Source organism: Peromyscus californicus, unplaced genomic scaffold, assembly GCF_007827085.1.
Source record: "Peromyscus californicus insignis strain IS unplaced genomic scaffold, ASM782708v3 Scaffold_8__1_contigs__length_139910024, whole genome shotgun sequence".
Lineage (NCBI taxonomy): Eukaryota > Metazoa > Chordata > Mammalia > Rodentia > Cricetidae > Peromyscus > Peromyscus californicus.
This window is the reverse complement of record NW_026294606.1, coordinates 99,541,393-99,561,401: the sequence shown is the minus strand read 5'-3', so window position 1 is coordinate 99,561,401 and position 20,009 is coordinate 99,541,393. Positions and strand designations below refer to the sequence as shown.

Genomic DNA, 20,009 nt, shown 5'->3' with positions numbered 1-20,009 from the left:
TTTTTATTTTATGCATAATGAGTGTTTTGCCTACATGTATGTCTACATACCATGTGCATGCCTCCTGCTGTTAGAGGCCAGAGAAGGGCATCAGATCCCCTGAAATATGAGTTACAAATGGTTGTGAACTGCCATGTGGGTGCTGGGAATTGAACCCGGGACCTCTAGAAAAGCAGTCAGTGCTCTAAACCACTGAGCCATCTCTCTAGTCCTCTATATAACATTTTAAACTTGAAATGGCTTCATAGTCACTAAGGCTTTTCTGTTTTGGAAAACAATCCTCTTATAAGAATAATCTACACAAGAAAAGCATCCCATTCTCAACAGGGATAGGTGTTTAATCAGGTCACAGTGGGACAGAGGAAGAGACTGTTCCACAAATGGTGTGAATTCACAGAGGACCCAACAGGCCCTGTACCTGTGTACAGCAGTCCACCTGTTCTGGAACTACTTTTATGGCAACATCAACACAGACAGGGCTGGAAGAGTAGAATACTAACAAGCCCAGATGTCCTGGGCCTTTCTCCCTCATCCCAGCACACCTGGTTGCTCACGCCACTGAGACACTGGTACTCAAACTTGGTACACAGTTCAAGATTGAGCTTATGCCATGGAGTCTCTTGACCAATCAGTAAAACAGGGGAAAGGTGAACCCCAACCTTCATCATATGTGCAAGTGTGTGTGTACATACTGGTAAACATACTGTGTTTGTGTGTGTTAGTACATGATCATTTCTCTCCCACATTATTTCACATCTTTTAAATGACAATTTGGAGGCTGGAGAGATGGTTCAACAGTTAAGTCTTTGCTTTGCAATCATGAAGACCCAAGTTAGGATCCCCGAACACACATGTAACAATCAAGATATCCCACAAACACCCTGGATCTAGGATGCCCTCTTCTAGTCCACACACACACACACACACACACACACACACACACACACACACACACACACACACACACACACAGATTCATATACACTAAGTAAATCCTTAAAAATATAAATGTTGGCTTTTATCTACAAGACTGATTTCCTAATCCACTCATGGGTCTTAAATTATAGTTTCAAACAGAGTGATACACAACATTCTCCTATTATGGGACATGTAGGTGTTTTGGGGTGTGTGTGTGTGTGTGTGTGTGTGTGTGTGTGTGTGTGTGTATGCTGCTGAAGATTGAACTCATGGTCTCATGCATGCTAGGTAAGCATTCAATCACTAAGCTATATCCCTCAGACCTTGTTTTTATTACTTGTTTGTTCTCAAGACTGTGTCTTACTATATAAATTAGGCTGACCTTCAACTCACTAAGCAGCTCAGGATGGTCTCAAATTTACAACTTTTTACCTCAGTCTCAATGAAGGGATTATAGACACGTGCAACCACACTCCGATGACACAAATTACTAACATCTCTCATGTTAATCAATTTGGAATCATAAAACTTTAATTTTGTGAGTCAGTGCTCCCTTCCATCATGTGGGTCCTGGGGATTGAACTTAGGTTATTAAGCTTAGTGGCAGGCACTTTTCCTCACTGAACCAAATCACAGGCCCAAGGAATTTAAATTTCTAAAAGAGAGGAATTTCAATATAGTAATTTTTTTGTTTGTTTTGTTTTGAATTCTCTTCAGTGAAAACCTTGAAAATCCTTCAGGAGTGACAGAGATGAGTTTGCAGGGAGTTGAAGTGAACAGGCACCCTGGAGCGCAGCCAGACTGTCCAGAGGCAGAGAGAGACAGACTTTGGTATCAATGCTGAAATGCAATCTCATTTCCCCTTTGCTAGGAGAAGTAATTCTGAGACTCTTGCGGCTAGGAAGAACCTTAATGTCAGATTCTATTTCCTCCCACCAGATGATTAAAGTCAAACAGTATTTCCTTTAGAAATCCTGGGACTAATTCTAGTCCTTTCCAAAACAATTCACTTCAATCAGAAGTACAATGCAAAATGAACCACCAATGCAAAATGAGATTGTCAACTTCCTGTTTCTTCTCTCTCTCACAAGTATAAAGCTTATTAGTTGAGGGAAAGCAGATGGAGCAGAAACTTAAATATATATACATGGTAAGAATCCTTAAGGGGCTGGGAATGTAACTCAGTGGTACGGCTGCTCACTAATAATGTGCAAGACCCCAAGTTTAAGTGCCTGCACCAGGAAAAAGTCTTTTAAGTACATCATATTTTACACTTTAGTATTGTAGTTTATAAGGCCTCTGTTCATTAACTCATCAAAGGTACCAACTTCTGAAGTCACAGATGTCATAGGCTCACTTGTCCATGACACTACCATCCAGTGTCTTTGCAGCTGATGTGATCTTTGTGCTGGCATGTGGAGAGCCCAATCCTGGGTCAAGGCTGACGCTGGCTCTGGAAACAGGTGCTTTTCCCCATGACAACATCCACCATGGACTCAACAGACAGTGCAGGATGGCCAACTCTGGGTGTCTCCTCCCTTTGCCCAGCACCACCCGTGCCCTGACAGCCAAGAGAAGGGAAGGCAAAGACTCATGAGGAGCAGATGCTTGACAGTCTGTGAGGGGACTACACTCCCGAATCATTGGAGATAACCCGAGTTCTGGAACTTTCCACCACCACCAGCGGAAAGCCTTCTCCAGCGTTCACGGAGTCCTCTGGGATTTTGGACAGTACCATCGTCTCTCAAGTTCAGAAGGTGCTCTCCAGCAGGCAGTGGCAGCCACACCCAGTGGGACATACCTCCTGGGTCCGAAACCATTCCATCATGTGGCTTGTGTGGCCGCCATGCCCACAGGTCAGGCAGAAGTTGGATGAGCCCCGCACAGCCACGTGGCAGATGGCACACTGGAACGTGAAGCCCTTGCAGATGGCACACTGAGTGCCACGGACCTCGCTCCGGCAGTGGCTGCAGTACACACCGAACTCTGGAAATGGGTGGAGAGGAGCAGAGCAAGAGGCAACATTAGTTTAGCTCTTAGCAAAGAAGGCTGGGTATTGTTGGGTAAGACCTAGTCCCCTGGGATTCTGTCAGGTTCTAGCAGACCAGTGATTTTTCTTTTCTTTTGAAGCAGGGTCTTGTGTGGCCCAGGCTGACCTTGAACTCACTATGTAGCTGAGGATGATCTTGAACTTCTGATCCTCCTAAGCGCTGGGATTACAAGCATAAATCACCATGCCCAGTTTTATGTGGTGCCAGGGATCGATCGAACCTGGGGCTTATTGCATGATGGGCAAACACTCTCACTGAGCTACAACCCAGTTCTGCTTTTTCTTTTCATTTTCGTGTGTGTGTGTGTGTGTGTGTGTGTGTGTGTGTGTGTGTGTGTGTGTGTGTAGTGCACGTGTGAGTTTGAATACATGTATGACTGCAGGTGTCTGAGCACCTGTATCTGCTGAGGGCAGATGTCAATGTCAGCTGTTCATCTTTCTTCATCCTATTTTTTCAAAACACTGGTTAGACTCTCTGGCCAGCGAGCAGGGATCCCATCCTCCTCAGCCCTGGTGTTAGGGTTACAGATGTGTGTCATCACACTGGGTTTTTACTTGGGTGTTTGGGATATGGACTTGCTTGTGTGGCAGGCATTTTACTGACTGGGGCATCTCTTCAGCCTCCCCTCCCTCCCTTACTTCCTCCTTTTTTTTCCCCCCCAAGACAAGGCTTCTCTGTGTTACCCGGACTGCCCTGGAATTTTCTTTGTAGACCAGGCTGGCCAGAGATCTGCCTGCTTCTGCCTCCTGAGAGCTGGATTAAAAGTGTGTGCCAGGGGCTGGAGAGATGGCTCAACAGTTAGGAGCACTGGCTGCTCTTCCAGAGGTCCTGAGTTCAATTCCCAGCAATCACATGGAGGCTCATAACTACCTGGAGTGGGATCTGATGTCCTCTTCTGGCATAAAGTCGATAGAGTACTCATACATACAATAAATAAAGGTATGTGCCACTAGGTCCAGAAGGCCAATTTTCTTTTTTAAATGACAGAACTCACACAATCTAGATATGTCTACAACTGGGCACTGTCTATACTGCTAGAATGAGGGCAGGGAGCACAGCCAGCATCCGGCTCTCTGAGGTCCTGTGGGAAGCCCAGTAAGTACTCTGCAACAGAGGGTCACTGCATCTGATGCCTCTTACTACTCATTGCTGTAGAAAGACTCAAACAACACAGGTGAGAGCCGATGGCTTCTACCTCCTTACAAGTGGTTATCCTACTGGCTGAGTAGTAAGCTGGCCCATATCTGGACCCCACAGCACTGTTCCATCTCTGTGCTAGGACCGAGTTTCTACCTCCTGAAGAGTCCATGAGGTTCATCCCCACTCACATGACCAGATGTGCTTCAGTTTCTACTTGGTACGTCAGCCTGTGTGTCCCCGGCTCACCCCTGCTCCGCTGGGGCCATGCAGACTGCACACCTCTCTATGTGTCCCATCTATTCCTTTCAGAACCATGCCCTCACCACCTAACTCTACCCAAATTCTGGCTGGCTATGCTGGCCTTGGATGAAACACCATTTCTTAAGTCCTATGGTAACAGGAAAGGTGGGTACCACGTCCCACTACTGCCTTGGACTATTCCTCACTGAGGCTGAGGCCAGGTGGCTTCATCAACCTTTTCCTCTTTCCCCATCTATCGAATTTCTACAGACACACGCACACACACATGGATGACTTCTAGTCTTTGGGTTACCATCTCCACTCCATTTCTTAACAGGATCCTTGGTGTCTCCAAACTGCATCTCCTAGATTCCTGAACAGCGGTCTCCTTTGCCTTCTCTAGTCCTTCTCTGTCTCTTTTATCTAGCTGCATTTTCTGGTAGTACTTTCTTCTCTGGCCAACCTAGAGCACCCGGACTAATTTCACGTTCCTGTTTTTGCAAACATATTTGTATCTTTTTCCCCACTTGGCCCATCTGAAACCCTGACTTAGCCATGTCACCTGCCCATTGTACATCTGCCCTGGGGAGTAAAGCCATCGTGAAGGCTCCCCACTGAAAAGCGTGTTTGTTTTCACTCATTGGTAGAGGGAATTGAACCCAGGTAGTCAAGCTTGGTGGCAAGCACCTTTCCATACTAAGCCATCTTGCTAGTTCCTGTCTTTTCCTTTAATGAAAAAGTATTTATTTAGGGCAGTGCTGGAGAGATGGCTCAGTGGTTAAGAGCACTTGTTGCTCTTCCAGAGGACCTGAATTTGGTTCTCAGCACCCACATGGAGGCTCACAATCACCTGTAACTCCAGTTTCAGGGGATCTAATGCCCTCTTCTGGCCTCATTGGGCTCCTACATGTGGTGTACATAAACTCGGGTAGGTATGTACACATAATCTTTTTCATCTTAAAAAAGAACCAGAATTTTAAAATCTAATTAAATAAAAATTAATAGTTTTCTTAATTTAAAGAAACTTACGTGGGCAGATCTGAATCTTTGGGGAAGGAATTGTCCCGAGGGAAACTCATCTTAGATCCGGGTGCCTCCCCTCCTTTCCTGTTGCATCTGTGGCTGCTCTGAACTGAGATTGATCTCACTCGAGAACACAGGCTGGCCTCAGACTCCAGGGCACCACAGTACAGGTGTGTGCCACCACATTTGGCTGAGTTGTTGGGCTTTGTTTGGTGCTGCAGATCTGGTGACTCTTACAGACAGAACAGAGAGGAAACTGCTGTCCTGGAGTCCAGAGGGTACTTTCCTGGCAGTGCTTGCTGTGCCCTGTACCGGGCAGTCAGTTCCTCATAATTCGGAGGGACGGACACTCCTTCGTATAGCTGCAGTCGCCACTTGTGTTAATGTGTCTGTCTGTCTGTCTGTGAATCTCTTTCATAACCCTCCTGCTCCCTTTCGACAATCCTGTGATACTGTTTTTATTGTTAATGTGTCTGTCTGTCTGTGAATCTCTTTCATAACCCTCCTGCTCCCTTTCGACAATCCTGTGATACTGTTTTTATTGTTAATGTGTCTGTTTGTCTGTGAATCTCTTTCATAACCTCCTGCTCCCTTTCGACAATCCTGTGATACTGTTTTTATTGGTACTAGGATACACATTAATTTTGCTTTGGTTTGTTAGGGCTTTTGTCTTGTTTTGTTTTTTACTTTTTGAGGCAGGGTCTCCTGCAGACCAATCTGCTGTCAAACCGTGCAGCTGAGGATGACCTTGAGCTCCCGGTTCTTCTGCCTCTACCTCCCACACCTGGCAATAATAATTTTTGATTATCACTTATCTGTCTTATATTCCAGGCACTCTGAATTTCGTGCACACACACACACACACACACACCCCCTAACTATTTCTTTGCGTCCCCTGCAGAGTCTTGCATGGTGCTTTAGAGCAGGCAATGTCAACAAGGGTTTGGCTGACTGATGCCTGATACATCAGTTCCATATCCCATGATTCAGATGTTTTCCTAAAAACTAATTTTAAAAGACAAATTGTTCTAGGCTATCATTAATCTCTCTCTGGTACACTCTCCTGTATTTAGATGCTCTGGGAAAAAAAATACATTGTCAAAATGGAATTTTCTATCTTTGTATTTCTTCAAGCATGTATACCTAGGCATACCTTACTAAAATAACTTTGTTATTTATAGTCTGCAATTATAAATGTTGCTCTGGTTTGTTTTTTCAAGGGAAACTAGAAACACATGCAATATACAGAATCAAACAACTTTACACATTTTATCAAAACCCAAGCATTCCCTGACACTCCCTAGAGGAAATCTCACCTGCTCATTCCACCACTTCCTTTCACTGTCTCATGTCTAGAGACTCCTTTATGAAGCAACCCCCACATTCACTGCAAATGAGTCTGTGTCTCATAAGGACATTCATGTAAATACAGAATGGACTTTGGGCCTATTCCACCCCATATTCCCTCCCTTCCCTTTTCCTCCAACCCTCTCCTTCATCTCTTAGGCAACTTCATTTCTACGGTCATGTCATATACATACATGGTTTTATGTACATTAAAATCTAGACTCCACAAGTCAGAGACAGCAGGTGACACTTGTTTGTTTGAGACGAAGTTAGTTCACTTAAAAGGCTAATCTCCGGTTGCATCAATTCCCTGCAAACAACACGATTTCATTCTTTGTGGCTGACTACAATTCCATTGTGGATATACACCACATTTCCTTTATCGGCTCCTCTGTTGATGGACACCTAGGCTGGTTCCATAACTTAGTTATTATAAATCATGCTGCAATAAACATTGATGTTCAAGTATCTCCATGATATATTGACTAAAAACAGGAAATGTAGCCAGGTGTGGTGGCACATGCCTTTAGTCCCAGCACTTGGGAGGCAGAAGCTATGAAGAGAGACACTGCCTCAACCCCCAAACACCCTCTTAAATGCCTCCCTGCAAAAACAAAAACAAACAAACAAAAAAACAGTAAATGCTTCATGAGTATATGCCTTCCTTGGGCAGGAGCCATGCTAACCTTATCTATAGATCTTCCAGTTTTAGTGTCTGTGCTGTCAAGGTGAGCACAAAGCTATTTTGTTTTTTGTGAGACAGTGTTTTTCTATGTAGCCCTGGCCAGCTAGGAATTTACTATGTAGTCCAGGCTGATCTTGAACTCAGAGACCCACCCACCTCTGCATTCCAAGTGCTGGGATTAGAGATCAGCCTGACACAAAGCTAATTCTTTTTTTTTTTTTTTTTTTTTTTGGTTTTTCAAGACAGGGTTTCTCTGTGTAGCTTTGCGCCTTTCCTGGAACTCACTTGGTAGCCCAGGCTGGCCTCGAACTCACAGAGATCCGCCTGCCTCTGCCTCCCGAGTGCTGGGATTAAAGGCGCGCGCCACCACCGCCCGGCTACAAAGCTAATTCTTAAGTACCATATTCAAGCACTGTCTAACAGCTTCCCAGAGTGGAAACTCCGTCTCTCCTCCGTTCTCCTTCCCCATCACACACAGTACCACCCGGTTCTATCTCCCCAGCTCTGTTTTAGCTAGACCACATTTGGCTCATACATTATTTACCTAAGCAAGTATTATTCAAGCCATGTTCCATGACACTTTTCCTTTCTTGCACATTTTGTTTCTCCCAGAATTAGCAACTGCCTCATTCTTTCATTTGCTTAGTTTGCTATGTACTTATCAATAATTCATCTCCAAACTCTCCTCAAATGTCTGCATCTTCTATAAATATATGCAACAGTGAAATACATCTGATTTTTTTTTTCAGCTTTCTCTCCTTGGAGGAAGGCTCCTGGAGCACCCATCTGCACTGGCCTATCTCTAGGTCTGTCAGGATGAGTGCTCTCCGTCAGCACTGATTCCTTCAGTTCCTGGACTGAATCTAGTCCTGCTTCTTAGGGACACTCAGAGTTTACTTCGCACATGGTTAATAACTTGGGTTCAGAATTCCAGGTTAGAAATTCTTTTCCTGAGAATTCTGGAGAGTCTGCTGCCTGGCCATCTAGTTGCCAGGGTCAACCCTCAGAGCTGACACCATCCACCTTCCTCATCCTTCATATTAGAACTATTTTTCTTCCTGGGAGCGTCTAGGTCTCTTCTGGGTCCCTGGTCTTTCAGCATCCGTTATGGCAGGTAGACCCATCCAATCTGCAAATGTGTTTCTCTTCTCTGCAGAAGCAGCTCACAGTTTTCTGTTGGGGTCATGACCTGTTCTACACACTGGGAGAGGAAACTCAAGCATCCTCCAAGGGTCATCAAACAAGAGCAGCTCTTAAATTTCATCTTTGAGCCCCTCCCGGAGGATCATGTGCCCCTGATTCCTCAGCCATGGCAGAGTTCTGCCTGTTTTTCTGACTAAGAGTTCAGGGTTTGGTTTGCTCAGGCCTTGGAGGTCACCGATAACTTACCCATTTCCCAGCTCCCAAGTGTTATTGCCAATATTACTTCTTGTGCAATTAAGATCTTTCCAAACACTCTCTATACAGACACTTGCTAAGGTCTGAGGGAGAAGGGAAATGAATGGTCAGTCCACTCCCTCTGGAAGTCTTCCATTTTCTTCCTGTAAGGAGAGCTCTGCTTCATTTCTTCCATGGCACAGTCTGGCTTCTCACCAAACTCACTGGTGTCTCCGTCTTCCTCTCAGACGTGACTCTAAGTGCTCATTTCTCTCAAGGTCTAGGCTGGACCAGGGCAGCCTGTGCTCCCTACATTCTTCCTTTCCGTCCTCAGCTCACAGATAAATACTCTTTTTTTTTTTTTTTTTGAGACAAGGTCTCACTGTGTATCCCCTAGCTGGCCTCAAACTCATAGAGATCCCCCTGCCTCTTCCTCCTGGCTTAAAGAAAGGTGTGTCACTATGCCTGGATAATACACACATTCTAGCAGACTTACATACCAACTGTGGAGTGAAGATCTCCAAATTACTAGCTCTAGCTGAACACAATCTCTCCTGAGAACCAGATTCACATCTGACTGACTGTGTGACTTCTCCAGACAGCGATCTCATCACTCACTCACACACACACACACACACACACACACACACACACACACACACACACACCCCTGAGCTCCAGTGTTCCTCCGTTTTCTATCTGCAGTATAACACTGCTATCTCTCAGCACATTAGCTGGAAATCCAGGAATCACCAAAGCTTTGTTTCTATCAGTCCATATCCAGTTTATCAGCAAATCACATTGAGTCTATCCCTTTTTAAAAAATATATTTTATTTTATGTGTACGAGGGTTCTGCCTGCATGTATGTTTGCGTACCATATGCACGCAGTGCCCACAGAGGCATGAAGAGGGCTTCAGATCCTCCAGGTGGAGTTACAGACCAATGTGAGCCACATGTGAGTGATGAGAACTGGACTCAGGTCCTCTAGGAGAACAACCAGTGCTCTTAAGTCACAGTAATACTTACCACGATTTTTAATTGATTAATGTCCCCCCTCTACTCTGCCATGGGTCCCACTGTGCCTACGGTAGCTGAATAAATGAAAATCATCTACTGTGTCTAAGACATTGCTATTATGATAGAAAGTGAATCTTGTTATGGAATGCAAGGTTTTCAGAAGCTTAGAAAAGACTCAAATGCTTCAGACTCTTCTGCTTATAAATGAGAAGCTCAACCTTCCAAATCTAAGGTTATGGGCACATTAGAGCACAGGGCCTTCCAGACAGTTCGAGGAAAAGAAAAGATTCCTACCGATCCCTTTGTGAGGGTCAGGAGGACAGGACACAAACTTCAACACCTCTGCTCTCTTCTCTCGCAGACCCCAACGGTAGAGGATCTCTCCGTAGCACTTCTTAAAGTCATCAAACTGCTGGGTATTGGCAGGGTCCAGAAGCCTGGATAAACCCAAAAGGTTCCCTGTCAGTTCCCCTAAGAGAAGAGCAAGCTCACTACCTAATGGCATTTGTATCCAACGCCGTCTTCTCAAAGTCTGAGGCGGGAAGGCAGCGGTTACCTTTTGTTTTTATCATGCTGGTCACGTTCCCGCTCCCGGGGGTCACTGTAGGTTAGACTCCCAAAGCGGAGTTCTTCTGGCGAAGACTCTCCCCAAGGTGAAGACATGTGTTCTGTCTCTCTTCCTGCTAAAGAAAAGCAAAGGAGAAGAGGGGATGGCAGTCAGAGAAGGCACAGGAAACAGGAAGTCCCGCCCACCCCCACGTCCCAGCGTGTATTCCCTTGATTCTCTGGAAGCAAAACACTCAAACTGAAGACTCCGAGGAACGGAATCCTACACTGCTCTTTCCTAGGCACACCTCTTTGTCCAGATATTTATCACCAATGAACCTGGTAATTAAGCACAGATGATAGCTAAGCAAATTATGGTTTAATGATACAGTAGAATGCCATGCAATGACTTGTTATAAAAATGCTAAATGACATGAGAAAATGCCCATGATAAAGTTAACAGCAGAACACAAAAAAGCATAAATCATATAACTACCCACCCATACACACACACAAAGAGAGAGGGAGAGGAAAAAAATGTTCTGAAATGTTAACAGATGTTATTAAGTGAGGGGCACGGAGATATCAATCATTACTATTTTTTTCTCTGATAATTTTTGTTTGTTCTTTACAGGACATGTAGTGTGTGTGTGTGTGTGTGTGTATGTGTGTGTGTGTGTGTGTGTGTGTGTATATGCATGTTCTAAGATAGGTAGGGGTGTGTGTGTGTGTGTGTGTGTGTGTGTGTGTGTGTGTGTGTGTGTGTGTAGACAGATCTCTCTACACAGCTCAGGCTAGCCTTACACTTCCAATCCTTTTGCCTTTACTTCCTGAGTGCTGGGATTATTTTCTAAGAGGCAAGGTCTTGCCACGTTGCCCAAGCTGGCCTTAAGACTCCTGAGAAGTTGGGATTACAGGTGTCCTGACTCTTGTTCTATTTTTATAATCAAGAAAATTAAGATCATTTTTTAAATAAAAAAATGTAGGCTGGAGAGATGGCTCAGCAGTTAAGAGCACTGGCTGCTCTTCCAGAGGTCCTGAGTTCAATTCCCAGCACCCACAATGGTGGCTCACAAACCATTCGTAATGAGATCTGGTGCCCTCTTTTGGCCTGCAGGCAAACACACAGGCAGAACACTGTGTACATAATAAATAAATAAATCTTAAAAAAAATGTAATCCAGGAATCACAAAGATATTTCCCTCATGAAACAAACCCTATGGCCACCATCGGTCCATTTTATTTCTCTCCACTAAAAGGAATCATGGGAAGAAGTGGCTGATGGGAAGTGGCAGATGATAATGGAAAAGGGGGAATATAAAGGAGGAAGGATAAGGACAAGTCCCACTGCAGCCTTTCCAGCAACTCAGAGCAGCACAAAGCCCTCCCAGACACGAGTGCATTCAACATGCTTTACTACCAACGTTGTCCCTGCACACTAAATGGAGAGAGATGAGAAACAAAGACCAACATGGAGAGCGTGCACCAACTAAACTCCCCACGTGAACAGCCTTCCCCAAGTCCAGCAGGCTGTACCATTCCCTCACAAACCTATGTTCCAGCCACCAGTGTTGAACCCTGGGTCTGACATGCTGGAGCAGGACCCCGAGGAGGTAAAGCTGGGCTAGAAGAGAAGAGGAACACACGCTAGCATCCAACACCATCCCATTTCAAAGTTGCACTTGAGGGGAAAACAGACTTCAAGGGAAGCCAGAAAACCATGAACTTACATAGCGACTGTGGGACACCATAAGATTAGAAGATCGGTTAGGGGAAGGCCCAAAGGGGTTTGGTATGCCCTGAGGCCGGGACTGGGCTTCAAACACACTGCAGAGCATAGCCAAGGTCTGAACATCTCGGAGTTGGCAATAGTGAGCCAGTCTGTAAAATACAAGAGGAGAGAAGCAGGTCAAGAGGAGGAGTGGAGGAAGGCAGTTACCAGCCACAACACTACTACTCTGGGCTAGGCTGGGCATTTTCCATCCTTCCTCTGACCTTGTCAGGAACAGGGACTTCTACAGACCATAGTAGGTCTTATCTACTATGAGACTGGCCCCTTTGTTTTGGCATAGAAGTTTTCAGAATGTTAGTGACAACCCAGCAGACTGACCGACCTAGCATCTGAGAGAGGTGGTCCACACTCTCTCACTCACTCTCCCCAGCTCCAGAGAGAAGCCCCCTGCTTTGTGGTAAGTTTCTAGACACGTCCTTCCTTCAACCTAATTCTACAAGGAGGCAGTCAAAGGATATTGTATCAGCACAGCATGGCAGACCATTGACTCTATTCCCTCGATTAAATAAGAGTGACAAGGGATATGTTTGCCTTAGGTTCTCACTCCCTTTATCCTTCAGGACCACCACTCCAGAACATGAGTTCAGGGGTTAAGAAGGACTCTGTCTTGAAGCTAATGTAAACCAAGCAGAGCAAGCCTTATAACCCCTGCTTAAGGAGGCAATGAGAGCATGACCAGGTGCCCCAGGTCTGGCTTGAACCAACAGAAAAGCAAACCTCAATTTGAAGCAGTGGAGTTTCTCTGCCCGGAGTCGCACTGTGGGGAACACTTGAGTGGCTTACTTAATGGGACACTATTATTATTATTATTATTATTATTATTATTATTACTTTTTTTTGCAGTGGGGGGACTGAAGCCTCTGCCATAGCACCCTGGATATCTTCTGAGGACAATATTTTATATAATCTGACTTACTGTATTTACTTTTATGAGCTGTCTAACAGGGTCCTAGTGTCAGGAGAATATGAACACCAACACACGGTTCCATCCCTGTTCCCAGAGGCCAAACCACACAGCACCACAGAGTAACTTACAATATCTAGAGCCCAAAGGCCTGTGTGCCTAGAGGTTTGGGGGTGGGGGGGACTAAAGTACTCTGACGCACACGGGACTCTTAAGGGTTTCACAGTCTTGTGAGTGACAAATAATATTTAATGCCTCGTGCTCTCAGAAGTTCATTCTGCACAGAGGTTATGTCGGTGCTAAAAGCAAAGCGCCTTGGCCCCTTCACTCCTCTGGCCTCTGTGCTCCTCACAGAGGCAGTAACATTTAATGTATTTACAGACCTAAAGTCCACTTCACTCATTTTCCTCACTTTTAGCTCTCAGAACCTACAGGGACTCCAGCAGCTGTCGCCCAAATGGATGTCGAGCCCAAGGTGTTTCCAAATCTGGGTCAGACTTCGGACCAAGGCAAAGATCTGTAGCTACCGTAGCCAGCGACCAAACCTAGACAGACCAAAGAAAGAGGCTCAAATTCAAACCACTGAAGAGATGAGCAGAAATGGTAAGGGAGTCCCATCTACTTCCTACAACCTAAAACCTCACCACAAGGGTGGCCAAAGCTTGGGGCACAGAATTCTAGGCCCCACCCAGACTGGCTGGGTCAGAACTGACATTTTAACAGATCCTCAGTGATTGAGTACACTGTACAGTTGAGAAACCTGAGCCTTAAAACTTTCATTAAAAGTCAAACATGTGACTCATGCTTGCAATCCAGGAGAGGCTCAGACTTCTGAGAGCTGGCGAGGCAAGGCGAGGCTACACAGTGAGTTCTACAACAGCCTAGACAATGCGGCAAAACCCCACCTACTAAAATAAGAAAAACCTTTCATTAAACAAACTTCAGAGAATAACACAACATCACAATTTCAAGGGGCCATTTTCTTCATTACGCCTGGCCTTTTCTGATGCTTCACTGGAGAACTGGATTGGCAGTGAGCAAGCAAGTGCAGTCAACATCCCACTGTTCTTTGCTCAAGGAATGGAAAACTCTGTTGCCTCATTACAAGTTTTAGTATACTCTTAAAGCTAAAGAATAGGTCAAGAACAAAACAACTTTGGCTTCTTTATATTGACATGGAGTCTGATGAACACTCCAAACTTCAACCCTGAAGGAACTTAGAATCACGAAGTGTCTATTAAACCCAAAGCCTTCACTGCCCATCACCCTTGAGACCTTCCAAAATTTGAATGCTACTTTTGGAAAATCTCTTCTGTTTTATTTGGTTTTGGAAAAGTGATGCATTGTACCCACTAACTGGAACACGCTATTCTAAACCCAAAAAGAAGAAGATACAAACTTTGGATCAAGTCTATAATTTGAGACGAGCAAGTAGATAAAAAAGCTGAAAAGCAAACATCAGATATGCAAAATCAATAGCATGAGGGCAGCACACTGAAGTGACAATCAAGTATTGCTCCAAGGAGGGACATGCAGTTTACAGTCGCTGCCTTGATAAACAACCCACTTCAACAGATGCTCAAAGAAGGGAATGACTTTCTGGGGCAGGATGGGCTGTCCACCTTGCTGACAACTGTGTTAGTTTCTCCCTACAACACACCTCTCATCTCCTAAAGCCTTCAACAGAAAGGTGCCCCTGACATTACTTCTCTGGGAAATGTGAGAGACACAAAACACACCTTTATCAAGGGCATGAAGAACAACAACATTCTTAAAGCACTCAGGGCCACTCACGTTATGTGTTTAAACATTATCCAATCACAGTGACAATCACAGAACAGCAGTGGAAATGTACCACAGGGCAGCCATTTCCAATGACCAGAGAGCTAGGAGAAGAGATGAGGAAGAGAATAAAGAGGGAGAGAGAACACACAAAGGAAACCATAGGAAGGAAACTGCTCAGAGATTGTTATTCTGGGACCACAGGCCAGCCTTTACATTCACTGATCCCATGAACCCCACGGGGAAATTCTTCAGGTTCTCACATTATAAACACACTCAAAGGCCGAGGGTCTGAGATAACCTGCCCAGGTAGTTCTCTAGGACTCTTGAGCTGGACTCAGCCTACCACTATAAAAATGACCTCATTTTGCCTTCTTAGTGTTCATGGAGTCTGGGTGCGTGAGGGATGACAGAAACAGACTAAATTCATGAGACGGTTCTTCATTAAAAGGTTTCAGGGAGAGATGTTGTGATGTTTATTACAAGACAAATGGAAATCTTAGGGATGTTTTTAATTAGATGAAAATCCAGGGAAGGCCTTAGTGTTGGTTCATTCCATCATAAGGAAAAACATTGAGCTGTTGGGACAACTCCAAGTAATTTCCCAAGCTCAGTCTAATCGTCACACTAAAGAACAGAGTGGAAGGAAGATGGAGCCTGACCAGTGGCTGCCCAGGGTTGATGGGAAGAACGGACTGAAGACAAGGAGCTGCTTCTGGGTGATGAAAACATTCCGAACTGTTTCCATGACCACTGCACAACTCTGACAAAACTAGAAATGACCAACTACCCCATTTTAGATGGGCAGGCTGCAAGGCATGCAGACGGCATCTCAGCAAGAGTTCAGAGAATACTGGAGAGCTACAGAGAGGAAGGAATCTGACAGTTCATAACTAGTGACATACTTCAGTGTTAAATTTTTTACTAATATTTTTGTGTCTGAGCATTTTGCCTGCATGTATGTATGTGTATCATGTGAATGCCCAGTGCCAAAGGAGGTCAGAAAATGAGTCAGATTCCCTGGGACTGGAGTTACAAAAAGCTGTGAACCGCCATGTGGTTGCTGAGAATTGAACCAGGGCCCTCTACAAGAGCAGCCAGTGCTCTTAACCACTAAGCCATCTCTCCAGCACCATGAAGTCATATTTTAAAAATCTAAACACCTCTACCTAGAAGAACACTCTGGTAAACCTTCTTATGAAACATTTTTTTAAAAAAATAATTAAGGTAAAAAGGCACAGATACTCAAATTTAGGCATACAACAATCACTGTGGTACTGAAATAGAAACATACATAGTTTAAGAAAGAAAAGAAAAAAACACTTATGGATCCCCCACTAAGCACTAATAAGAGAAATATCCAGGGCAGAGATTTAGGAAGCTGCTCCAGCCCTACAGACTGGCAAAGAAAATCAAATAAGAAACTTCAAAATAGGGGCACACCCTGTAAATGCCACTAACAGGTAAGAGTCAACAACAGTAAGAGTCACCAACAGCAAGAGTCACCGACGACAATAAGAGTCACCGACGACAGTAAGAGTCACCGACAGTAAGAGTCACCGACAGCACCTGGACAAGATCCTTCCTTCCAACAAGCATGGCAGCAGCGGCATTCTTCTGGCATGTCTCCTGAGTATCATTCACGTTCAATCTGAAATTAAAGCAAAAAAAAAAAAAAAAAAAAGATGAAGAAGGCTTCTCCTTTAGTCTCCCAAGCATTCCCCCTGATTTAATAGACTAGAAAGCGCCTCTTAGGTTGTCACTCAAATCTGACAGGGAGAGAAGGACTGATTGGAGCTGGTGCTGCTGGGCTGCAGGCTCCCACTGAGGAGAGCACTCCCCACTTTCAGGGAAGGAGGAGGCAGTGAGAAAAACACCGATTTGCCACCAGCTTTGATGCAGAGTTCCCAGGGCCTGGGATTTAAATATATGCAAATTAACGGTGACATCACATAAAAGTACCATGCTGTGAGTTTACTACAAAAGAAAACACTTTTTGTCATGTGTTCAAGTTCATGAGGACTTAGGGGACCTGTAAGCCGGCCTCCACTTGCGGGTCACTTGGCTCCTAAGGCCTTCAACCAAAATAACTCTGCTTTGATCTGCTTTACATAGTGGGTGTGTGTGGTGGTTTGAATAGGAATGGCCCTCACAGACTCATGTGTTTGAATACTTGGCCCATAGGGAGTGGCGCTATTTAGTGTGGCCTTGTTGGAGGAAGTGTGTCACTAGTGGGTAGGCTTTGAGGTCTCAGAAGTTCAAGCTAGTTCACTTCCTGCTGCCTGCGGATCAAGACATAGAGCTCTCAGCTCCTTCTCCAGCACCATATCCGCCTGTGTGCTGCCATACTTTCTGTCATGATGATAATGGACTAAATCTCTGAAACTGTAAGCTACTCTATTAAAAGTTTTCCTTTATAAGAGTTGCTATGGTCATGGTGTCTTACAGCAATAAAACCCTAAGACAGTGTGGGAGGCAGAATTCTCAAGTGGTCCCCAGAATTCCTAGGAAGTCACTTTCCTAATTATGTTATTAAGCACTTGACCTGCAGTCTGCCAAAAGGCAGAATATTCCTTGTGGCCTAAGTCAGACAGGGCCTTCAAAAAAAGATGTTTCTGTGGGCCACTATGCTGGTCTCAAAGATGAATATGCCAAGTGCTCTACAGCTATCAGGGTCTGAATTCAGCTATGTAAACCAGCTTGTTGCGCCCTAAGCATTGGAAGAGACCACGGTGGGACCAAGGTCATACTTTCAGTTAGCTGAGATCCTGGGCAGGGAGGACTCACTGAAGCTAGGTTCCTGACCTACAGAAATAGTGAGGTGATAAATACATACTCTTTGAAGCTGCAGCTCATGGCAGTTTGTTAGGCACCAACAAAAAGCTAACACTGAGTTTCCCCAAAGTGTCCAAAACTTTAAAAAGATCTGCAGGTCCTAAAAACAAGCTCAGTATACCTAAAATCTTGGACTTACATGTACAGCTCTCCCAGTGACTTATGAACAGGAAGGAGGCAGGAAACATCCTGAATGATGACCTTCCCAGCAGCCTTAATGGGTCGATTGCCAGAGTCCGATCCTTCCCGCTTACTTTTCCATCTCCTTGATTTCTAGGGGAAATAACAAGATGTGACCAATGGGGACCCTGGAGAGTGGAAGCCTACGGTTGCAGAGCACATCATATTTGGGTCATTGGTAATTTGCAGAGACTTTAAATTACATCATGCCCACAATTACATGAATCAGCATCTGTAGGAAATAAAAAGATAACCAAGCTCTTGATCCAAATCCTAACAGGAAAACAGGCACCTACTGCAGGGCTATTTACGTTCTGTAGGTGCTCAAACCACAGGCACCGGGAGCCAGAATTAATTAATCAATTAATTAATTAATTTAAAATAGCAGGTAAAGAAGTTAGTAGAGACCCCCCAAAATGGGGGGGGGCTTTAAGGTGTTCAGTACTAGGTTCAAAGTTCTTGCCTGAAATGGTTCAAAGTTTTTTTCTTCTTAGACAGTTTCAACAGGGTTTGTTGATATCTTAATTCAGACACGACAGTATGTGGGCTCTGCAAACCTTAATATACGAAGACAGAGAAACTTGGCAGCACAAGAATTGCCCTGTTTTGTAGTAGGCCTCAATTATTTCTAAAAGTGATCATTTCTGAAGGTCAAAGACACTTAGTTGGGGAAACTGGGAAATAGACACGGGAAACCATGAACACGTGTTTCGGCTCCCAGTTGTCCCAGTGAGTGGCCGTGAGGAATCTGTTCACGTGGAACGAGACATGTCCTGGGAAACAAAACGTAACAGATGTAGCCCCATCTGGTATCTTCAAAATGACAACCAGTCACGGGAGCAATATCCTATTTTATTTCCAAAAGTTAAAAAAAGAGGTCACCAAAGTCATTCAACTAAGCAAGGAAGGAGCAACACGTTTATTAAGAAAGGAGGCGTAAGGAGCGACTGAAAGGGGCCTGCAATCTGACAGCAGGAAACTAAGGTACTACGTGTTAGGGCTCAGTATGGCCCTAGGCAATTTAATACTAGTTAATCATTTGCTGAGGACTTAAAGTCTCATCCACATCAATCTTTCTTCGCTTATTGGTAACCTGCGGCTAATGCTGAGTTCTGTTATCCAATCTCATGAGGTCAGTCAGGGTATGATGACAAGACAGATGCAAACCGCATACACTTAAAACCGCAACCTAAAACTTGCAGTTATGTACTTAAATGTCCATAAACGGTCAGGAATCGTCACTATTCACATTACCCACATATTCACTTCTCCACTAGGGACCTTTATAATCATTATTTCATGAATCAGTCTAGGTCTAAATCCAGGCATTTCTGATCACTGAAGTCCCAACCAATGCCCCAGGTGTCCACTACATTAACTTCTCATACAATCAATATGTCTTGGGACCTACTAAATACGGTCTACCTGGATTCCAGGCAGATAAGTGAAGCGGGTTAGCTGGAACATCGATGAATTATTTATCAGAATCTATCTCTATCAATTTGGAGCCACAGTCCATCTGACCTTAAGAAGCAGTTCTGTTACTATGGGTTAGTTATCCGCCTCTTGACTCTTCAATGCAGGGGGAACCTGGATCTATTATTATGGGGTAAGCCTCCTGGCTTCTACATGCCCTTGTTGCCTGAAGAGTAACTATGTCCATACTCCAGTACTACTATCCTTTTATCCAGCTGGGTTCACATAAGGGAAGGACGTGTCAGAGTGGGTTGGAGCCAGGCAGGACTGAGATAAGGCGGAAGTAGTCACAGGAGCATTCAATGCATGACCAGTTAGTGTATGGCTGTCCTGAGGAGCAGCATCAAATGCTTGACTAGCCAGCAACTGGATGCCCACAGGTCCCTGACAAGTGACCATTTCAACTGAGATCTAGGATGCTGGATTTAAAAAAACAGTCTGAGTATGTGAAATAGTTCAGTGATGGGAGATACTTACTGCCAAGCCTGACAAGCCTGAGTTTGATCCCCAGAACCCATGCAGTGGAAGAAGAGAACTGACTGCCATGGGTTGTCCTCTGACCTCAAATGAGTGACACGTTTACACATGCGCACATGTGTGCACATACACACATTAATATGAAAAGTTTCACTTTTAATTTCTAGGCCAAAAAGATTCCATCTGGAAGGGAATATGATCCATTTAGTGTATCTTC

General features: G+C 44.6%; 1 protein-coding gene and 1 non-coding gene across 5 annotated transcripts in view; both read right to left on the bottom strand.

Annotated features, from left to right (window-relative positions):
• Positions 1–1,427: 1,427 nt before the first annotated feature.
• Wdr59 (WD repeat domain 59) overlaps positions 1,428–20,009 on the bottom strand; it is a 73,989-nt gene continuing 55,407 nt past the window's right edge. For 2 of the 4 annotated variants that reach the window (XM_052727328.1, XM_052727331.1), the window contains 8 exons: positions 17,799–17,932; positions 16,394–16,475; positions 13,475–13,587; positions 12,077–12,227; positions 11,898–11,970; positions 10,357–10,483; positions 10,095–10,237; positions 1,428–2,904 (listed from right to left, as the gene is read on the bottom strand). In XM_052727328.1, the coding sequence (XP_052583288.1) occupies positions 2,669–2,904; positions 10,095–10,237; positions 10,357–10,483; positions 11,898–11,970; positions 12,077–12,227; positions 13,475–13,587; positions 16,394–16,475; positions 17,799–17,932 (1,059 nt within the window). In that variant the 3' untranslated portion in view covers positions 1,428–2,668. The remainder of the gene's footprint in view (positions 2,905–10,094; positions 10,238–10,356; positions 10,484–11,897; positions 11,971–12,076; positions 12,228–13,474; positions 13,588–16,393; positions 16,476–17,798; positions 17,933–20,009) is intronic. The other 2 variants (XM_052727330.1, XM_052727332.1) reach the window with 1 other exon arrangement.
• Positions 7,350–7,455, bottom strand: LOC128104830 (U6 spliceosomal RNA). The gene has a single exon (XR_008216129.1). It is a non-coding gene; the product is annotated as a U6 spliceosomal RNA (small nuclear RNA).